The sequence below is a fragment of the Balaenoptera physalus genome (genome assembly GCF_965194825.1).
Source record: "Balaenoptera physalus genome assembly, chromosome: 3".
NCBI lineage: Eukaryota > Metazoa > Chordata > Mammalia > Artiodactyla > Balaenopteridae > Balaenoptera > Balaenoptera physalus.
In genome coordinates this window covers 23,417,985-23,437,327 of record NC_138890.1, presented here as the reverse complement: position 1 = coordinate 23,437,327, position 19,343 = coordinate 23,417,985, and the positions used below count along the sequence as shown (strand labels likewise).

The following is a 19,343-nucleotide window of genomic DNA, read 5'->3' as shown; positions in this document are numbered from 1 at the left end:
TTTTAAAGGAAACCCCATGCGCCATCTCTCTTTTATTGAATACCAACTGAAGACAAGCACAATCCCACAAGGAAGGTGCCCTTATCCCCATTTTATAGATGAGAGGACCCATGGGCTCACAGGGAGTTCCCATGAGCTGCCCCAGCCACATGTGCATGACCTTGAGATCCAGCTCTCTCCTTGCCCTGTTCATGCTCCTCTCCACCCTTCCCCTCCCCAGTATGGGCTGAAGAAGAAGGAAGAGAAGGAGGCTGAGGAGAAGGCAGCCCTGGAGCAGCCCTGCGAAGGGAGCCTGACCCGGCCCAAGAAGGCCATCCCGGCAGGCTGCGGGGACGAGGAGGAGGAGGAGGAGGAGAGCATCCTGGACACGGTGCTCAAATACCTGCCCGGGCCACTGCAGGACATGTTCAAGAAGTAACCGGCCCTCCCACCGCATCCCCACTCCACTTGTTACTATTATTTTTTTTTTTTTTGGTTCTTTCTTTTCTTTTTATTCATTTAAGTCTCAGTTCTGAAGGGGAAAACCTCAGTTGGCCTCTGTCCCCCTTCCCTGGCCAGGGGCTCCTCCCCCTCAGCACTCTTCACACTCCCTTCATCCCAGGGTATCCAGCCTCCACCTCACTCCCAAGTTGCTTGAAAAGAAGAAGACAGCTTTTCTCCAGCAGGGGGTATTGAACCCAGTGCAGGAAGCACTGGGGGCCCCCTCCAGAAGCCTAAGGTCTGGGCTGGTGTGGTAATCCCCATACATTCCTTCATGTGCCCCACTGCCAGGAGGACCACTGTCCCCAGCCAGCCAAAGTAATGACACATTCCAGCCCTGCCCAGCATGCTGACCTTTGGCCTCTAAACCCCAGTGGGCCTCCAGGTCAGGGCAGGGGCGTTGAATGGCCTGGCTCTGAGAAAGGGAGTCAGGGTAAGTCTGTCCTGTTAGGGCTTAGCCTGAGGCTGGCCTGTTCTGTTCTGGCCAGGCCTGGGTCTGGGCAGGAGGCTGGGGCTCTCCTTCTTTCCTCCCTCTGATGACACCCAGTCTAGGAGCATTCCTCTCCCAACCCCCACCTGAAGAGGCCTAGCCCCTGCCAAGCCAGTCCCTCCAAATGGATCCTCTATGGACTTTAACTCATCTATGGAGGGGCCCCAGGGTAGGGCAGCCCCTTGTTTCTCCCCCCCACTCCATGTAGGCCCTGGAGCCCCACTGCCAGGCTGGGCCCGGCTTGCCCAGCCAAGGGGCTGCCCAGGCCCCCCAGAAAATACTTGGAGCCATTGGGCAGCGATGGCCCATGCCATGGGACTCCCCCATTGGTACAGCCAAGCTGCCCCCATTCTTATCCACCCCTCTTCCTCACCTTGTCCTGTTCATATGCTTCCAGGACCCCACGGTCCACAGGAGGACCCTTCCTGGCCAAAGCCCCAAACTTTTTGGGAAAAGCCAGTTCCCAGTTGACAGAAGGCATCTGTTCTTTCATCTTATTGGCCAAGAACAAACTCTCCTCTGGGATGTGTGAGACTGGTATTTGTTCCCCCCACCCCAAATTGTCAAGGCCTCCTTCTCAGTAAGTTGTATGAGAACTGGGAAGCCATGCAGCAAATGAGAGAGGAAAGTGTTTGCCCAGGCATGCATGAATGTGCATAGCAGAGACTGCATCAGCAATTGTATGTCCAGAGATTATACATATAAGCCTATGATTAGAGTGTCTTGAGACTGTGTGTGTGTGTTAGTCACCATCCCTGTGTGATGTATGTTAGGCAGCCTTGTGTATGTATGCTTGTTTGAGGTGGTATGTATGAGTTGAGATTGTGTCATATGTGTGTACTAACCATCTCATATGTGTGTTAGAGCTTGCATGTGTTAGCTAGTAACTGCATTTGTTTTCAGAAATAGCAGGTTTGTCAGGAGTGATGAGAATGTGTTAGATGTTGTAGAAGTATGTGTTTGAGAGAGCTGTCAGATATGCTGAGACTGTTGTGTGCATGTGTTTGGCTCTGAAAAGGCAGTCGTGTGCAGGACGTGTGCTTGGGGAGAAGGAACATAGGTGAGATGACCCCTCTTGGCCCCCAAACCACTAGTCACAGATGGCCACATCCAAGAGGAGACCTTGTCCTTGGCCTAGAGTCCTCCTGCCCTTGGGGGGTTCCTGCCTGAAGTCCTCAGAAGTCCACTGGGACAGACCCAGGCAGTGCCCCAAGAAGCCATGGTGGGCCCCCACCAGGGCCTACCCCAAAAGCAGGGGACAGGGAGGGGGCGACTTGCCTGTCCCGAAGCCCCTGCCCCATTGGTCCCAGTTTGCATTCTGCCGGTTTTCCATTTTAGTGAATTTACGCTTTTATTTCAGAGAGAGACATGGGTCTTCTCTGTCTGTTTCCAATAGTTAAAGCCATATCAGTTAGACTGCAATACTTTAAAGATGAGACAAAACAATCCATATGTTTAGGGAACCAGAAAAGTCCCCTGGTCTGTCCCTTCTCTGGGGAGCAGGGCCTCAGCAGCTCCAGCTCCCTGGACTTGCCCTTCTCTCCCGCCCACACCCCCTCCCCTGTGCCCCTGTGTCCCGTCCCCCCAGGGGGCCTGTGTCTGTGTCTGTGCCTGTTCCTGTGATGGGGAGCCACCTTGCACCCCTGTTGTCTGCTTGTCTGTTTGTATCTGTTATCCTGGGCAGGATGGTCATTCTCAGGAGCCCCGGGGTCCTGGGGCAGAAACAGGCAGGGCCCAGTCCTGGGCCCCAGGCCTCCCCAGACCCTGTGTGTAGGTCCTACCTGGACACAGGGGTGAATCCCAAGTGTTCAGAAAGGTCTCCCTCTTGACAGGGGCCCGCAGACTTCAAAGGTGGTACCAGGGCACAGAGAGTGCCAGATGGACAGTGAAGACCGAGGCCCAGGGAGCTTCAGATGAGCAGGGGAACCTAGCCATGCAAGACATCACAGGCAGGCCTGAGGAACCCCAGATCCCCAAGTGGCATCCCTCACAGTCTTCACAGCCCCTCTGCACCCCCAGAGCAGGCTCAGGGCTTTTCCCATATGAGAGTGCCTTCCAGGCTGGCTGGCTTAGTCTGGTGCACATCCTGGACTCCTTTAGACTCCTCCAGCCTGCTTCTGAGCAGGACGACTGGAGGTTTTCCTGGAGGCAGGGACAGGGGGAGAATTTCTGCCTGGGGCATACCACCATAACTCTTGGGTCCAGGGGAACACGATGACCACCATTCCTGACACAGACCTTACTGTGGAGAGAGGCTAATATGTGGCCCAGAGAGGATGTCATGTGCAAACACACTTGTGGGAGCACAAAATATTTGTGAGGTGCTCTAGCAGGGAAGGGATGGTCACATGAAGTACCTGGGGTGGGAGGTGTATAAGGCCCACTGATGGGAGGGGGAAGAATTGTCACACACAAATGGGGCAGTGTGCATGTGACACACTTAGGAGGTGGGGCAGGGAGGGAGTGGCCCCAGAATTCAGCATGCGCACACACAACATACAAGGGAGCTATTCTCCCAGCTAGGAGAACAGGAAGAAGCAATTATTGCATATGGGTGAAGACAGAACAAAATGCCCGCTCGCCAGGGATGGCCACTGCTGTGCTGTGTTCCTGGGAGCTAACCACCAGAGAGAAGGGAAGTGCTTTTCTGGATCTCCTGTGCTGGGCACTGGCAATGTCCAGAATTTCCACACGGGTACATCCTCTGCTCCAGGTCCAGAAAGTGTCCTTAACTACAAAGGGGTTTCCTCCAAAGGCAAGCAGGAGGTCAAGAGACCCTCCCAGCTGTGAGAGAGGGAGAGAGCCAGAGAGAGAGAAAGGGAAATAGAAACAGAACAGAAGTTCTTCAGCCCAGGTCCCTCCCAGGTGGGACAGCTGGTGGACAAAGCAACCTCCCCAAAGGCTCAGAGCTAGAGTAAAATGCGGTGAACCACCAGCCCCGGGAGCCCCTGCCACCCAGCCAGCAGGGTTGCCCACCACCACCACCCAACTGTTCCATCCTTCTAGGTTCCTCAAACCCTTGACTGCACGGGGGCTGGGGCTCAGGCTGGCTCAGATGACGGGACATCTCTCAGGCCTGAGGACATGACTCCCCCCACATGTCCCCTGCTCTCCTCCCCACTCCTGTGCCCCACCCTCTTCACTGGAAAGAGAATGAGAGGTGCTCCTGCTGGCCCTCGGGTGGGGATGGGGGTCCTAGTGAGACCCAGGTGAGGACGACCATCCTGCTTGCGTGGGGAAACCCATTTCCCACTGTGCTGTGTCCTCGTTGCTCTGCTTCCTTTAAATGTGTCAGTGCCTGGGGGGAGGGGAGGGGCAACCCCCATGCCCCCCTGAACCTGACCAAAAGCCATGGCTGTTGCTCCCCCTTTGTATGACGCAGATGCTAAGATGTACCAAACCAACCATGACAACAAAGAAAAGACCTTGTACAGCAGCTCTCGGTCTGTCTGTCCTCTTCTGTCCATCGGCACTGCCAGAGCTACATGGGATGCCAGCTGAGAGGAGGGGGGCCAACCCACAGAGCTCAAGAGGTCCCAGAAAACCTTCAGTTTTACCCTTGCTTCTGGCCAGGACACTCTGGCAATGACCCCAGAAACCAGCCGAGGCTAGAGTTAGGACTGGCCCCAGAGATTCAGGGCCACTCACGTCCTGCCCTTCAAAACCAACTGACAATCCCAGGAACTGGTAGTCCAGCCTGATTGTAACACCCCACACCTTGTCTCTGGCCACCCTTCCCCCCAAGCCCCGTGAGTGTGGCATCCTGGCACAGAGTCAAGTCACATGGGTAGGCAAAGGTCTGTCATTGGTTGTCCCTCCAACATTGATGGAGTTCCTACCTTTGCTAGTCTGTGTGCAGGAGGCTGGGGACACAGAGAGAGGATGCATTTCTCCTGGACACAGACACATCCCAGACCTTGTTGAGGAGTCAAGAATAGACCACACTCGGCTGTCCCCCACCATCACCATGCCTTAAGCTAGGCCTCTTCTCTCTGCTTGCATAGGCACCTCTCATTCCCCACACACTGCTCTCCTAGCCTGTATCTCTTCCCTTCCACCCATCCTCTCCCCACCACCCCACCCCAGCTAAAAGACTTATCTAAAATTCAAACTTAACCATGTCACTTCCCTGCCAACACCCTTCAATGGGTTATAGGACAACATCAAAATTGTCAAAATGGGCCTGTGTGATATGACCCCAGCTGGCTAGGTCCAAGCCCACCTAACTCTGCTCCAAGCTCCCCCAGTCCCCACACATACCATGCTGTTTTGTGTTTGCCTATTCTGGCCTCTCTGCCTGAAATGAAAGGTACCCTTCCCCTTTCTGGTGTACTCCCAACTTCTCAAGATCCAGCTCCAATGTCACCTGCTGTGTGAAGCCCACCCTGACATAGCCGTGTCCCCATGTCCACAGCAGAGTTTGTTGCTGTGTTCGCACAACACAGAGCATCATGGCTGAACGCTCAGACAGCGCTGGGTTTGCTGGTGGGTTCTGTCACCTAGCAGAGTGATCTCGAAGAAGCCACTTAACCCCTGTGAGTGTTTTCCTGTAAGTAAAATGGGATAAGAATTGCTCTGACCTCCACTGCGGTTGTGAGGAATGAATGGGGTGCTGCCCGCATGCTCTTAGCACCATGTGCCAAGCGTTCAATGAATGGAGGCACTGTGCAAATTCTGCTCTAATTGAGGTCCCTGCACATCTCTCTCACTAACTTGGGAACTCTATAAGGGCAGAGCTGGCTGGTACCCCAATGCCTCCCAGCATCTACCACAGAATCTAGCCTACATTGGGTGCTCAGGAACCCCAGTGCCGACTCAGCCACATGAGCGGCACAATCTCCATCTCCTTTACTTGGTGGCCACAGCCACTTTTCCCTTAGCTCTCTGCACTTACTGGACAGTGCAGGAGAGGAAAACCGGATCCCCCCCCTCTTCTATGTGCTGACATCACCTCTCCTTCCTGTTCTACCAGATCTTTCCAGGAGCCTGGGCTACTCCACTATGGGTAGCATGTGCCCTGGACTCTTGGAGTGTGCAATGGGAGGCTGTATTAGTTATCTACTGCTGCATAACAAATGACCACAAACTTAGTGGCTTAAAACAACGCATGTTTATTACCTCACAGTTTCTGTGGGCCAGGTGTCCAGGAACAGTTGAGCTGGGTCCTCTGCTTCAAGATCTCTCAACAGGCTGCGGTCAAGGTGCAGGCCAGGGCTGAGGTCTCATCTGAAGGTTCAGCTGACCAAGGACCACTTCCAAGCTCACGTGTTTGCTGGCGAGATTTAGCTCCTGTTGGATTGAGGGCCTCATCTCCTGGCTGGCTGTTGTCCAGAGGCTGTCCTCCATTCCTTGCCATGTGTGCCCCTCCATTAGGGCAGCTCACAACATGGCACCTTGTTTCATCGAAGTGTGTAAACCAAAAAGGCAATAGAGGGCATTGGCTAGTAAGATAGAAGTGTTATGTAACCTGATCCTGGAAGTGAAAGACCATCACCTTTGCCATATTCTATTGGTTAAAAGTCACAGGCCCCAACTACAGTTACAGGGAGGGGATTACACGAGGGTGCAAACACTGGGACAGGGATCATTGGGGCCATCTTAGAGTCTGCCCCCAGAGAGGCTGAGGCAACTCCTTCCCTACAAAGGAATAGGAGTTGAGCAGGGCCTCAGTGGAGCCAGACCTCAAACTTCTTCAGGCCCAGATGGTGGCGGAAGTGTCTCCGAGCAGGGCAGGGGCCAATGGCAGGCTCCCCTAGGGCTTCTGCAAGACTGAGGCCATTCCCAGAGCTGGAGGCTGGGCTCCAAGGGCTTTCCTAGGCTGGGGATTGGAGAAAAAGGGCTAATGAGGGCTTCAGGCTTCCCTGGGAGTCCATCTGTGTGCTCCACCAGCATGCCAACCACTGTCCTCCCAAGGTCCAGGTCCCTGCTCAGTAAACAACCGAGCCCCAGGCACTCAGATGATTCCCTGCTGCCCCCTGTCTCCTCTCCTTTACACTCAGTAGCACCCCAAAGTGCCCTGGTGGGAAATGCCAGCATCCTCTCACTTTGGGTCCTGAATGTCTTCTCGTAAAAGTCAGTTCAATCGTACTTACTGAGTTCCTACCACTTGCTAGGCACTGTACTAGGCACCAAGAACACCAGTCAACAGCCCCTTCCATCCAGGAATCTACCCAGGCAAGTAAACAGACCAGTTACCCATCTCACCATGTGCAGTGATACAGGCAAACTCGGGGCACTTGAGGAAGGCTCCCTGGAGGAGGTGGCATCTGAGATGAGTCTTAAATGAAGAGGAGTCAACCTGGTGGAGAAGGAGGACACTCAAGGCAGGGGGGCTGGCATAGTCTGACATGGGTGGTGGGAGTAGGGGAGGAAGAGGTGGGGGATGTCTGCAGGAACTTGAGTTCTTGGTGAAAAGCTGAGAGCCTGGGGATGTCCACTGGGGCGGGGCGGGAGGGGGGGGAACGTCACACAGTGGAGCTTGGGCTCTTCCTGCAGGTCTTGAGCCAAGTGTGACATGATCAGATGTGCAGGTTTAGGAAGGTCATTAGGGCTGTGAGGAGGATGAACTGGGAGCCCAGGGAGGAGCTGGTGCAATGTCAAGGTCAGAGATGGTGAGGACTGACCTCAGGCAGTGGCAAAGGAGTGGGAAGAAGTGGGCAGATCAGAAGGCCATGTAGGAGGGCAAATTATCAGGACTTGAGGATTGGATGTGAGGGGTATGGAGGAAGGAGGGGTGTAAGCCAATGCCTGTGTCTCCATATTGTGTGGTTCCATTCTCCAAGATCTAGAACACTGGTAGGAGATAGATTTGGAGGAAGATAATGACTTTGGTTTGGGACTTCTGGGTTTGAGGCGCCTGCGGAGAGTCCAGTAGGGAGTCTGGAGGGCAGGAGAAGCACAGACCATGTGCTCAGTGGGATAGCCCTCAGATGGGGTGACGTCTTGACCATTTACTTCACCACAGGGATCAAAGCTACACGAAATCAAGAAACCTGGAATGGGAAGAGGATTTAAAGTCAAATCCATCCTCCCATGGAACTCAGGAGTCCCTCCTGTGCCATCTTTGGTGGAGGGCACTCTGCTTGCATTCCCCGTAGTGTGGGAGAGCTCCTTACAGTGGGACAGGTCCCTTCTTTCTCCAAAACTGAGAGCTGCCAGGAGGCAGGGGGTGAATGAAGCCTCCTAGGCATCCCACTAATTGACTGCAAAACTCTGCTTCTAGACCACTCACTTAGCACTTGTAATTAATTGGGGCTTCTTGCCTGATCTGAGAGGTGATTCGATACCCCCCAAGGGCAATGTTTTCTTAGCTGGTATCCTCCAGCTGGAGCTGTCTCTACACATTGGCCTCTCCATAGGGCCCTGGCTATGAATGCAGACTCCTGCCCTTCCTTCCTCTCTGTGTGAGATCGGGCAGGGCCCTTCCCCACTCCAAGCACAGAGCTGAGTAGTGCAGGCACATGGTACAGGCTGAGTGGGTGGGGCTAGGGCTAATATTACCACCTCCTTGGACACCAGGTCCAGGGTATCCATCCCGTCCTGGGACAGGCCCAGTGGTCTCTAGCCACATTAACTCCTCACTGCTCTCATAGTAAGAGGCACTTGGCATGACCTTGTCTACAGGAGGGTCAAGGCAGCCTACCTTAAAGTACAAGAGGGCACGGGGAGGGAGCTTCCACTTACTAAGCCCCTGCTACATGCCATCCACAGGGCTGATTGCTTTAAAGGCACCACCTCTGCTCATCCTGACAGGAATCTCTGAGGTCAGGATTATGCCCATTTTACTCATGAGAACACTGAGGCTGAGAAGTAGAGGCTTATAATGGGAATAGGCATAGGCTTTCATTTTCAGACAAACATGGCTTTGAATCCTGATTCTTTCTGTCTGGTCTTGGGCAGATGGCTCAATTTGTCTGAACTTTGGTTTCCTTATCTTTAAAAAAAAAAAAATATTGAGTATAATAATGCTTAACCCCACTACCACCACCAGGTGGTAATTCTGAGGGAATTAAATAAAATAATGTCTGTAGGTCCCCTGGTACAGTGCCTGGCATGTAGCAGGTACCTAAAAAGTGACAGCCATTACTATAAAATGCTACTACTACTATGGGCAGACTGATGAAGACAAGTAAGAAGAGGAGGAGAGGAAAGGAGGGAGAAGACATGGAAAGGAGAAGGAGAAGAATTAATTACATAAAAATCCTCAAGTCATCCAAAGAGTAAATTGGGAAGCCTGGATTTAAAACCAAATCTGTCTCATGTCTTTTCACTGTAACACAAGACAATCTGAGAGGCAAGGGTCACAAGTGAAAAAGGAGGCAGAAGGGAGTAACTGCCTTTTCCAAGAAGCTCTCTTCAGCTCAAAAGACACTTAGCAATATGGGTAATTTGCATTAAAAATTACCCCAAACTTAGTGGCTTAAAGCAATGAACATTTCTTTTCTCTCACAGTTTCTGTGGGTCAGTAATTCTGGAGTGGCTTGACTGGGTAGTTCTGGATTGAGGTCTCCAGTGAAACTGCACTCAAGATGTCAGCTGGGGCTGCAGTCTCATTTGAAGTCTTGACTGGGGCTGGAGGAGCCACCTCCAAGATGGCTCAGTCACATTGCTGGCAAGCTGGTGCTGGCTGCTGGCAGGAGGCTCCCTTTCCAGGCAGACCTCTCCTGCGGGCTTCTTGAGTGTCCTCACAATATGGCAGCTAGCCTCCCCCAGAGTGAGTAATCCATGAGAGCAAGGTGGAAGCTGCAACACCTTTCATGACCTAGCCTCAGAAGTCACCCACCATCACTTCTTCAATATTCTGTTGGTCACACAAACTAGCTCTGATTCAATGTGGGAGGACACTACACAGGACATGGGTACCAGGAGGAAAGATCATTGGAGGTTGGGGTGCGGGGGCGGTGTGTGTATCTTGAAGGATGCCTACTTCACAATGCACACCTCAGCCCACCTTCAGCCGCCAGTCAACCAACACTCCTTCATTTACCCATCCACTCAGCAAACTCTTCCCAAGGGCCTCCCCATGGCCAAACACTGGGCTAGGTACTGCTTTTCCAACCTGAATCTGCCAGGGTCACCGGAGCTCAGAGTCCAGACACACACCAACACACAGCAAAGCACTGTGAACAAACATTTGGATTTTTCCCATCAGTGCTGGTTTCAAGCCTGGCTTGTAATGTTGAAGTCATTTGACCTTGAGCACATTATTTTACCCCTCAGGGCTTCCATACAAAAAGATAATAATATCTGCACTGCCCAGCAATTGCAACAAATGTATTAAAATACCCAGCACATAACAAGTTCTCAATAAATGATGACTAATACTTCCAATATTTTTACTTTAAATAAATGGAGATTGCACTCCCAGATCTGGACAGCAGCCCCATCTAGGCTTCCCCTGCCCCCCCAAGAGAAGATTGGGCTCTTGGACCCCAAGGCTGCCCTCTGGGTCCTGCCTGTCACCTCCTCCCAAAGGCCTGGCTGAGCCCTGCTGTGGCTCTGACAGCCAGCCTGGTGCCAGCCCTAATCAGAAGCTCCAGCCGAGACCTCAAATTGATTTGCCATCATTTAGCTGGGAAGCGAGAGCTCTTCTTGACTCGCAGCCAAAATCCATTCTGTGATAGCAAAGTAATCACCTACATGGCGGGTGTCCGGAGACTGTGATAGAGATCTAGGACAAAAAGTCTCCATCCTACCACCCAGAACCCGAGCCTCACTGCAGCTCGTCTCTGGTGCCCCTCCCTCCTCCTGCCTGTGTGCGGCCTGCTGTGTGTGTCTTCACAAGGAGGCATGTGCCCCCCGCCCCACCCCCTCACACACACACACCCGCGCTGCATGTGGTCTAATGCAGTGAGTGGCTCTCAAATTTTGCAGAAAGTGCAACTACCTGGGGATCCTTAAAAAAATGCCAGTGCCTGGCTCAGTCCTCCAGACATTCTGATCCAATCGGTAAGGGGTGCACCCTGGGCATTGGGGTTCTTATAAGTTCTCCTGGTGGTTCTAATGGGCAGCAGAGGTGGGGGAACTGCTAGTCTCATGCACACAGCAGTGGCTTCACCTGGACGCATGTCCCTCCACATTCATTCAGTCACTTGTCAGTTGTTTATTGAGCACCTACAATGTGCCAGGCACTGTTCTAGCAGCTGGAGACACCACAAGGGATAAAGTTACGGCCCTCATGGAGTTGATATTCTGGTCAAAGAGGCATATAAGAAACAAAAGAATAAGGAAAATACACAATAGGCTAGATGAGAATAAATGCTTGAAAGGTGACATGTGGCCAATGTCACCTTTGTATGACACCTGGGTCACCCATACACCAGTTTATAACAGCTGCCCTGTCTACTGCTGACCAGCTTCTGACCCTCAGCCAAACCCAGACTGAGTCTGCACCTCAGCTATAAATGACCCCAACGCTCACAATGACCCCAACACTGGCCACACACTAAGCCCTGACACCAGACACAGGGTGAGGTTTAACCCCAGTGGCGGACAAGCCCTAAATCTTAGTAGCCCCTGGCCATTTGCTCAGGCCCCAAATTCTCCCATGAACCCAGTACTTCATGTGGAAATTTAAGCCTCTCTAGCCCTGCTACAGAGCCCAAACTTAGCCCTACTCTCCGAAACTTTCCCTACAAAAAACCCACCGGGTTTTCTAAGGATTCTGACTACTAGGATCTAGAGGCACAAGAAAACAGATGGACTAAACAGATGGGAAAGGCCCCCGAGTGGTAAGGTTGTTGACGCTGGATGGCCCCTTAGAGAGCATCCCACCTCACCCCCTCATTTTACAGCCAGGCCCAGAGAAGTTAATAAGTAACTTGCTCAAGGTCACGCAGTGCGTCCACAGAGAACCAGAATGGGAGCCCAGGCCTCCTCTCAATCCAGTGCTCTCTCTGTCCTGCCTCCCTCAGAGAGAGTAGGGAACATCACTCATCTGGTGAAACAGCTCCCAGAATTTCCTCTGGGAACCCACTTTTCCCCTGTTCTCTACCCAGGATTTTGGTCAAATCCAATCCATGCAGCACCAAGTATACCCATGGCCCTGTGATCAGTTGTGGGCTAGACTCAGGAGCCAGGCGAGGCAAGGCTGAGACCCGGCAGCTTCTCTGGTGCACTTGAACCTGGGGACTATGGGGTGGGAATGGCTGCAGCCGTGTGGGCATCTCATCTGGGCTGAGGACTAAGCCAACCTGGGACGGAGAGGAGATTTGAGAGATGAAGAGAAATGGAGTTGCGGGGACATCCTCTGACCCCCTACCAAGCCATACCTAGAGGAATTCCTACCTATGCTTCTTTTTTAGCTTCATGAGTCAATAAATCCCCCTTGTGCTTAAAACCAGTTTGGGTTGGGGTTCTTTTACTTGCAAGCCTGACCACTACAGACAGGAATCCCTTTCTGGCTCTCCCAGCAACTCTCTTACCTGCATCACATCACCTGCTTTCTGACCCCACCTTCCCTTTGCTCTTGGTCTCCCCAACTCTTAGAGTTCCACAGAGCATGGTCCCTAAATGCACATGGTACTGCTTCTTCATTGTGAGGGGCAGAACAGTGTCCCCCCCACAAAGATGTCCACGTCCTAACCTCTGGAACCTGTGAATATGTTGTTACTTTAGACAGCAAAGAGGAATTAATCCTGCAGATGAAATTAAGGTTGCTAATCATCTGACCTGAAAATGGGAGATAATCCTGGATTATCCAGTTGGGCTCAATGTAATCACCAGGGTCCTTAAAGAAGAGGGAGGCAGAAGGGAGAACCAGAGACATAGCAGCATGAGAAAGACTCAGCCTAACATTACTGGCTTTGAAGATGAAGAAAGTGACCACAAGCCAAGGAAAGCGGAAAAGGTCCCAGACGCTGGGAAAAGCAAGGAAATGGATTCTCCCCTAGAGCCTCCAGAAGGAACCTAGCCCTGTCCACATTTTGATGTTGGCCCAGCGAGACTGAGCCCCATTGGATTTCTGATCTCCAGAATTGTAGGAGAATAAATATGTGTTGTTTAAGCCGCTAAGTTTGGGTGATAGGAAACTAATACACACATCAAAGGACCCTGATGTTGCATTAGAGAGATTGGTCAACATTCCATGTCTTCCTGTAGCCCTGGTTGAGCATTTATCATATGCCTGACTCTAAGCTGGATGCTGGGAACAGCAAGACCAACCAGACACTTGACCCCAGCCTTCCAGGCCCCCACAGCCAGCAGGGGGCAGGGGACAGATCTGTAGTCAGCTCTGATGGGCAGTGCTAAATGCCATGATGAAGAAGTGTGTGGGATGCTACGAGACCCCACAGTAGAGGCACCTAAACCTGCCGAAGATGGGGAGAAGGGACATGTTCAGGGAGCATTTTCTGGAGGAGTCAAAAGCTTATCAGGGAAAGGCATTCCTGGCAGATGGAACAGCAGAATCAAAGGCTCAGAGTGTGAGGAAACACAGCACATTGTGGGACCTGGAGCATTCAAAGGGTTGGAGGGGTATGGAAGCAGAGGCTGCAGTAGGGGCTGGGCCATGTAGAGCCCAGAATGCCAGGATGGATATAGACTTCATCCACAAGTGTGGGGAGCCACTGAGAATTTTAATCAGGAGAGAGATACGGACATGTGGCATGAAGGGTCAACCAGAAGCTCAGAGACCAACGTGGATACTCCAGGAAAGAAGGAAGGGTGTGTGAACTAGGGCACGGCCATGGGGAAGGGAGCAGAGAAGGAGACACTGGAGAGCTGATGAAGAATGGAGCAGGCTATGTGTGGCTTGCAGATGGCAGGTCCAGGAAGGAATGGAGTTGGGAATGACTCTGCCATTTCCTTGTCTGCTCTAGTGGGAGCCCTTCTCCAAGATGGGGTCCCACAGAGGCAGAACAGGCTTGAAAGGGTTGAGGAGAAGAGGTAGAGTCAGTGGAACCCGGAAGTAGCCCCAGGAGATGTCCAGGAGGCAGCTGCTCAGCGGAGTCTGAGGTGGCAGGGGGAGGGGGGGAGGGGGCATTTGAGTCAGCACAGATGAAATTCAAGGCCCTACAAGCCAACAGCCCAAGGGGGTGGTGGGAAGGGAGAAGAGCAGAGGCCTGAGCAACTCAGTCACTTAACAGATTTCTCTACAATATGGGAGCAGGAAGACACCTCAAGACTACAAAGAGAATTGGCAGAATACTCAGAGACAGGTGGGACGGAGACTGAGAGTCCAGTGGACACTACAGCCCCCAGCACAGCCGTCATGGCAGTCAAGGAGCCCCCAGGATGGCAGTGCGCCTTGGAGAGGCCTAGGGTCCAGATCTGGGGTCAATCCCCCTCCCGGCCTGCATCCAAGGATGCTCAGAACACCATCCCTGCTGCCAAGGAAGTGCTGGTACTACCATGGTGACAGGTTTAGAGCCTGGAGAACCCCCGACCTCAGCCTTCCCCTCACATAATGAGAAGAAGGGGTTCCCTGGTCTGGACAGAGGCAGAGCCAACCTCATCCCACCTCCCGCAACTCCCATGGATGCTTTTTCTTCCCTCCTCCGCCAAGCTCGCCATCTTAGAGAGCATTTAATAACTGGCTGCCGAGTCCCCTGGGGACAGACTAATGAAGCTGCTCCCGCCTCCTCCCTGGCCTGAGGCTCTGAGCCCCAGCCTACTCCCACCCCTCCTGTCAAACCTCCCACTCTCCCTATTGAAGCACTCAGGCCTGGGGGCCTCCATCTGGGCCCCAAGTTGCCAGGCTTTAGGTGACAAAGGGAGCTCCAGGCTCCGGGAGAGGCCTCAAGATGAGGAAACTGTCTGGGGCAGGGGATCCTGGAGCCAGAAAGTCCCTGCCTCATGCTTGAGTGTCCTCGGAATATTTGCTGCGTGGCTGCAGGAAACAGGCAGCACAGCCCACCTGCCACGTTTCTGGGGGCGTTGGGCTATAAATGGGTCTTTAGCCCCCAGCACCAAAGGAGTCCCAGCTTGGAAGAGCCAGGGCTTGGACATTAAATGGATGTCTCTGCCTCCCAGTGTGTGACCTTGGGAGAAGCTCCCTATCTTCTTGGAGCCTCGGATCTCTCGTACGTAAGATGGGGACGATGATACTCCTCCACGCAGGACGGATGAAAGGAGGTCATAAATGTAAAACACTTGACACGGGGCCTGGGGCACAGAACGTTTGCAACAAATTATATGCCAGAATGTTTCAAATTGCACTCCCTGGCAAGGTCAGGTGTCCAATCAGGATGTGGCTGTTGCCCTGGAAACATAGGTTTCTCTGTACAAAGGGTCAGTGGACGCTGCGGGACTGGACTCTCCTCTCTGGCTTCCCCTAGGCTGGTTCCCGTCCCTCTAGGGGATGGTACTAATTCGGTAAACCCTTTTCCTCCTCTTGCTTAATCACTGCAAATCCCTGGAGGGCTTCATCAGGCGGAGTCGATGGTTGGGTCCATAGGTCATTAGAAGCTCAGATTCTTACACTAAACCTCCTTACTCCAAACTATAATCCGGACAGAGTGGGGAGGAAATAGGATGCTACCCACCGCATCCACGGGGCTGACCGTGACCGTGCCAGTACACTAGCAAGGGCTATGGTACCCCCAGGTGTGCTGCCGGGACCCTGATTACCTTCCCTGAAGGACTGCAAGGGCTTTCCTGACCACCCAACTTGCCTCAGCCTGGGTCATACGAGACCCATGGACAGGTCTGTCTCCACAAACCAGTCTGTGCGCTCCCCTGGGGTTCTGTGAGGAATTCCCACTAAGTTTGCCTGCAAGTCATCTCCCCTTCCTCTGGGTGCAGGACCCCAATGTTACTTTGGAGAACCACTCCTCCTGCACTCTCAGCTCCTGTAGTTCTGGATGCCCAGGTCTGATCTGTGAGAGGGCCACACCCTCTGGCCATTTGATTGGTTCAGGGGTGGTCATGTGACCCGGGTCTGACCAGTGAGAGGACCCCATTCCCCTAGGCACAGTGATTGACTTGGCAATGGCCTGTGACCCAGGTCTGACCAGTGAGAACCCTACCTGGGACTTTACCTGGAACCACCAGGAAAGAGGCTCCATCTCTCCTGTGCTGTGGCTGAGCTGGCCCAGTAAGAGCCTTGAGCTGCCAGCAGCCATTTACCTCTTACTGAGGAAAACCCACCTGGGAGGGCAGCTCACACAGAGGAGCGCAGAGCTGAGCTATGGTGAGAGACACTGGTTCGAGCCCTTAAGGCAATCTCCCTTCCTTCAGAGAGCAAGGCCGCCCCACATCCCACAGCAACAAAACTTATAAACTCTGAGTTGCAACATGAATGAGTCTTGGGAGTGACAGCACTCACATTTTGAAGTGAGCGTTGACCATCAGGCTCAGAGTCAGACAGAACTGGGTGTGGGACCCAGCTCTGCATTCCTGCATGCTTAACCTCGGGTAGGCCACATCTTCTGTATGAGAGGCAGTTATATTCTTTTTGAAATAGAGTCAATACCTGAAGGCAAGCCAGGAGACCCCATACTATTTCTTTGGTTAGAATGTACTATGTCCACCTTGTGAACTCCTACTTACCCTTCAAAACCCCACTTATTGTCACCTCCAAGCAGTCTTATTATTCCCTCCACTCTGCCCGCACAGAGATAATACGTATTGAGTGCTTACTATATGCCATGCATTGTGCTGTTGCATGTAACCTGCACAATAATCCTAAAAGACGGGGACTAAAATATCCCTATTTTGCAAATAAGACATCAGAAACTCAGAGTTTAATTAACTTACCCATGATCATACCCTCCATTCTGGTTGTATCATTGTCCATTTTGCTTCATTCTATTCTCCTCTCCCCACCCCCAACATGACTGAACTCCTGGACCTTGTACATCCCTGCATCCCTATCCACTCACCCTAGAGCCTCTACACCAGACGGAAACATCCACGCACATGCTGACCGCCAAGAAAAACTCCTATTTATCTATAGCCATTTTTCTCCCAACCTGCTTGGCCCTGACATTCACTGAGTGTTCCCAGGACAAACTGAGGAGAGTGAACTCTAATGCCCCAGGGGCCCACTGGGTATGTAAAGAAGAAAGCTGGTGGCAGGGAGACTTCAGTTAATGGAGAACCGGCCCCTGTGGGTGGCCAGCGTCTCTCTACAGATTTGGAAATATCTGCAGGATACATCATTAAGTGATCTAAAGCAAAGGCAGAACCTATTATAAATGAGAGTCAAAAGAATATCTAATTCTTATTGTATGTATTCCTTTAACAAAACTGGAAGGATACACGAGAATCTAATACAAGGGTTTATTTGTGGTGAGGGGTTGAGAACAGAGTGGATGGTGACAGGTGTGGGAGTTTAGACTTTTCATTCTATTCTGTTTTGTACTGTTTTGATTTCGGAACTCTAAGAATGTATTGTCTATTTAAAATAAACAAATAAAAAATGTTAAATATCAAAAGAGGAAAGCCCCACTCATCTCCAGCTGACTGTTGGCATGCAAAGATGTGCGCCCTGCATTACTGGAGTTTGCAATTATTCAGAAGAAAACAGAATACAGGAGTTTAATGCGAAATAGCCCCATTTTTAAATGTTGGTAATTACTGTATTTCATCAATACAGCACATATTTTCACATGGTAAAATCACTGAAGTTGGGGTTCATCTTGCAATTGCTGGTATGTCAGCGTTTGTGAGCTTTTCTTCCTTAATGGCACATAAAATAGAAGCACACCTTGCAATCAGTATTATAGTACGTTTGATGAAATAATACAGTAATGATAACGTAAATACATGTTTTAAAACATTTGCCAGCCAAAGAGAGCATACCCGAAGGCCAGATAGGCTCGGGGCTGCTGGGCCTGACTCCCCTCAGCCAGCCAGTTCTGTGCTACCTTGTCCCGCGAACACAATGTGGCTGGCTCCTCAGCCACCCCTGGCCTCTCGCTGGAGAGGGGCCATCAGCCGCCACCACCAGGGCTCAGCACTGGGGCTAGGAAAAGCAGATGCTAAAAAATGTGTACTGAGTAGGATGCAAGACTGTCAGAAAGAATGATTTAGAGACAAATTGGAGTTGGAGTGGCCTCCCAATCCACCCGCATTCAGCCTCGGTCCCTGGATCTAGCCTGACGTTTCCCAGCATCATGGCGGGTGGGCCAGGCAGCCACACACACGTTTCCCACGTGAGACACATTCTTGGACTCAGCACATGCCCCTACATAAGCAAGACCAGTCTGATGCCCTTCATCCTCTAGACAGAATGAAAAAGATCTTCCCAGGTGGAGAGGGCATGGATACCTGTTTGTGTTTTTGTTTTTAACTAGCATCTCTCTTTTATTTTGCTCACAGTTTCTCAGTTTTCCCTTGGGAAACCTCCTCTCCCCAACTTCCCATCGAGAGGGGCTGACCTCATCCCCCTAGCTCTAGGGATGGGCACATGACCCAGGCCTGGCCAATGAGTGTCAGCTCTGGGATTTACCCTAGAACTATTCATCACTGGGTGGGATGGGGGGTGTGTGTTTGACTGCCAATGTTGCTGAACTGGCAGGATGTGGGCCTGGAGCTGTTGGGGGCCATCTGTAGCTCCACAAGGCCAGACTGCCTCAGACTGAAGCCAACGCAGAGGAAATCAGGACTTTGAGATGGAGAGACAGGTATGTGAGTGTGGAGAGAGAGATTAAGACCCATCCTGATAACATCCTTTGAGCTCCTGGATCCATCCATTCCTGAAGTCTATGCCATCTTCCTAATTATGTGAACAGTGCATTTCTTTTATTACTTAAATTATTTTGAGTTGACGTTTTATCATTTGTAAATATCCTCAAATAACCACCTATGGGATATTTTATGGAGTCCTTATCAATTAGCCAAACACCAGCTAAGGACTTTTTCATCTTTATTTTACAAATAAGTGAACTCCTTGGGGTGGATACTGTGATGAACCACTCAGGTACCCCTTTAAGAATAAAGGACCTATTACCCCAGCTGCAGAAAGTGCTACCATCAGACAGCCTTCAGCTATCAGCACCTTCAGGGTTTGCCTCAGGAGAAGAGGGTCTTCTCACCTAAGGTGACACCCTGTTCCCAGGGTTTCCAACATCCAGTGACCGATCAACATGGGGATATAAAAGCCAAGCCCTTTTGCCCCAACTCAAGACAGCTCTAAAGGTATTCAGCATATACCACCTACAGAACTCACCCCAGGGTCAGCTGAGGCTTCGATTGGCAGAGTATGGCAACCCGACTTCCCTCTCTGCCCAATCCTGCTTCTGTCCCTTCCCTTCCGCAGGTGTTGATTCTAAGAATAATTCTAATTAAATATCCTACGTACTGAATTCTGTCACAGAGTCTGCTTTTGGAGAGTCCAACTTGTTACATACAGTTGGTACCAAAAGTGGGTCAGGAAAGCAGACACTGGGATGAGAGTTCAGAGCTGAATCACCTGCTACCCAGCTGGCAG

The 19,343-nt window shown here is 51.7% G+C and overlaps 1 protein-coding gene across 7 annotated transcripts in view; it reads left to right on the top strand.

Moving 5' to 3' along the window:
- Positions 1–4,406, top strand: part of CPLX2 (complexin 2) — an 85,508-nt gene extending 81,102 nt beyond the window's left edge. For all 7 annotated transcript variants that reach the window (XM_082456621.1, XM_082456619.1, XM_082456620.1 and 4 more), the window contains one exon: positions 221–4,406. In XM_082456621.1, the coding sequence (XP_082312747.1) occupies positions 221–418 (198 nt within the window). In that variant the 3' untranslated portion in view covers positions 419–4,406. The remainder of the gene's footprint in view (positions 1–220) is intronic.
- The last annotated feature ends 14,937 nt before the right edge of the window (positions 4,407–19,343 follow it).